The sequence below is a fragment of the Vitis riparia genome, chromosome 9, assembly GCF_004353265.1.
Source record: "Vitis riparia cultivar Riparia Gloire de Montpellier isolate 1030 chromosome 9, EGFV_Vit.rip_1.0, whole genome shotgun sequence".
NCBI lineage: Eukaryota > Viridiplantae > Streptophyta > Magnoliopsida > Vitales > Vitaceae > Vitis > Vitis riparia.
The window spans coordinates 13143835-13145803 of record NC_048439.1 but is presented as its reverse complement, the minus strand read 5'-3'; the positions used below and the strand labels follow the sequence as shown (position 1 = coordinate 13145803).

Here is a 1969-nt window from a genome sequence, read left to right as displayed (position 1 = left end):
ATAAGCAAGTTCTCTTCCAAAACTTCCCAATCGATCACGAAATAACTTCATTTCATTCATTGTTTCAAGCTTGCCTTTCAGAACTTTTGATCAATAACATCCATGACACCTCCAATAACATTTGGCTTATTACAAAAGTTTTCCTGATCATATTGGAAACATGGATTCAACCAATAAGCTGCTGAATGAATGTTTTTCTTTAGTTGTTGATCCCAACGTTGCTTTATGATCTCCGTATAAGGCTTGTATAGTCTTTTGTTGTAGTTAAACAATTTCTTGATGCCCAAACGAACCCTATACATGCCTTCATACACATATCCCATCGAAGGCCTCTCATCACAATCAACAATACGCAATAAGCGCATTAGTGGAGACATAAGATTCACAACAATCAAACAATCATTCCAAAATCTATTATCCAAGATGATGGAAACTGCAACTTGGCTTTTATAATCCTTTGAATATCTAGAGTCCACAAAGAACTTACTAGTCACCAAAGCTTGCAAGTCATGTTTATGATCATGAAGACTCTTGAGTGCAATGAAAGTAGTAGCAAAGCGAGTTGCACCAGGTCGTAGAATCTCTGTCCATCCTTCCCTTTTTCTCAACCAACTTAACAAAGCAACATGATTATACACAAAAATTGTCACCTTTGATGCACGTCTTACAAGTTCAGTAACATGGTCCATCTTACCAATATCCTTAAAGATCAAATTAAGACAATGAGCTGCACAAGGTGACCAATTAATGTGTTTATGCTTCTGAGAAATCAATCTCCCCGCGACCACATAATTTGCTGCATTATCAGTGACTATATGAACTACATTGAGTGGACCAACCCATTCAATCACCTCATCAAATAACTGAAACAAATTAGTTGCATCCTTGACAATGTCTGAAGCATCAACGGATTTCACAAATGATATTCCTTCAAGACAATACACAAGGAAGTTGATGAGTGTTCTTTGTCTATTATCTGTCCAACCATCACCCATTATTGTACACCCAACTTTTGCCCAAATTGCACGATAAGAGTCCACAAGTAACTGAACTTCCTTCTTGGCATCCTTTAAAAGATTAACCCGTAGTTGATGGTAATTTGGACCCTTATATTCAAGACCAATTGCAGATATAGCATCCAACATTGGCTTGAAGTAGAAAGAATTCACTGCATTAGTAGGAATGCATGCATCATAAAAGAATCTCCCAACCGCATATCCGCTCTCCAAATAGCTTCTTTCCCAGCTAGTACACTCCTCATGGAAGGTTGAGCTCCTTGAGTATTTCTTGGTGCAAAATACTTATCCACTGTTGATTTTTTCCTTTTTCCACTATTAGCTGCCATAGGACTTTGCATTTGTTGAACTTCTCTTCACCTTCTGCCTCATCCCCTTCAAATTGTGACACATTAGGACCATAAGGATTTCTACATTCATATGCTTCTTGGGTTGCTTTCTTAGAATTCACAAACTCTTGCAAAGAATTTTCCATTCGAAATTTTACATCAGGAGGAACCGATTTACATAGACCAATATCTCCTTTCACTCCAGCAAGATGTTGTTTCATTCTATGAATACCCCCACCTTTTGTAATCTTTTTACAATACAAACAAATAAGAGTTTTCCTTCCATTTGCATATCTTTCTTCAAAAACATGCTCCCATGCAGGATCGATCTTACTTCTAGTTGATTGAGAATTGGTAGTTGAATCTTGACCAGAGGATGGAGTCAAGTTTGATTCCATTTTTTATTTCCCTATCAAATTAGAAACAAAAATCTCACATTAACGTAGAGAATGGAAGTCATCAACCATTTAATGATTTATAATCAAGTCATCAACAATTTATAACAATCATATATCAATTGGTAAATTTATCTAAAGGAACAACCGTCATTATAACAAGCATGTTTTGATCCAATTATAAATTTATCTAAATTTTAAAGTAATTTTGTATAGATAACCGCAATTC

At 35.8% G+C, this 1969-nt stretch overlaps 1 protein-coding gene across 1 annotated transcript in view; it reads right to left on the bottom strand.

Annotated features, from left to right (window-relative positions):
• Window positions 1-1566, bottom strand: part of LOC117921833 — a 1946-nt gene extending 380 nt beyond the window's left edge. Inside the window, exons 1-2 of the mRNA XM_034839790.1 lie at window positions 1377-1566; window positions 294-1168 (exon numbers count right to left, since the gene is read on the bottom strand). Coding sequence (XP_034695681.1) covers window positions 294-1168; window positions 1377-1566 — 1065 coding nt within the window. The remainder of the gene's footprint in view (window positions 1-293; window positions 1169-1376) is intronic.
• Window positions 1567-1969: the final 403 nt, after the last annotated feature.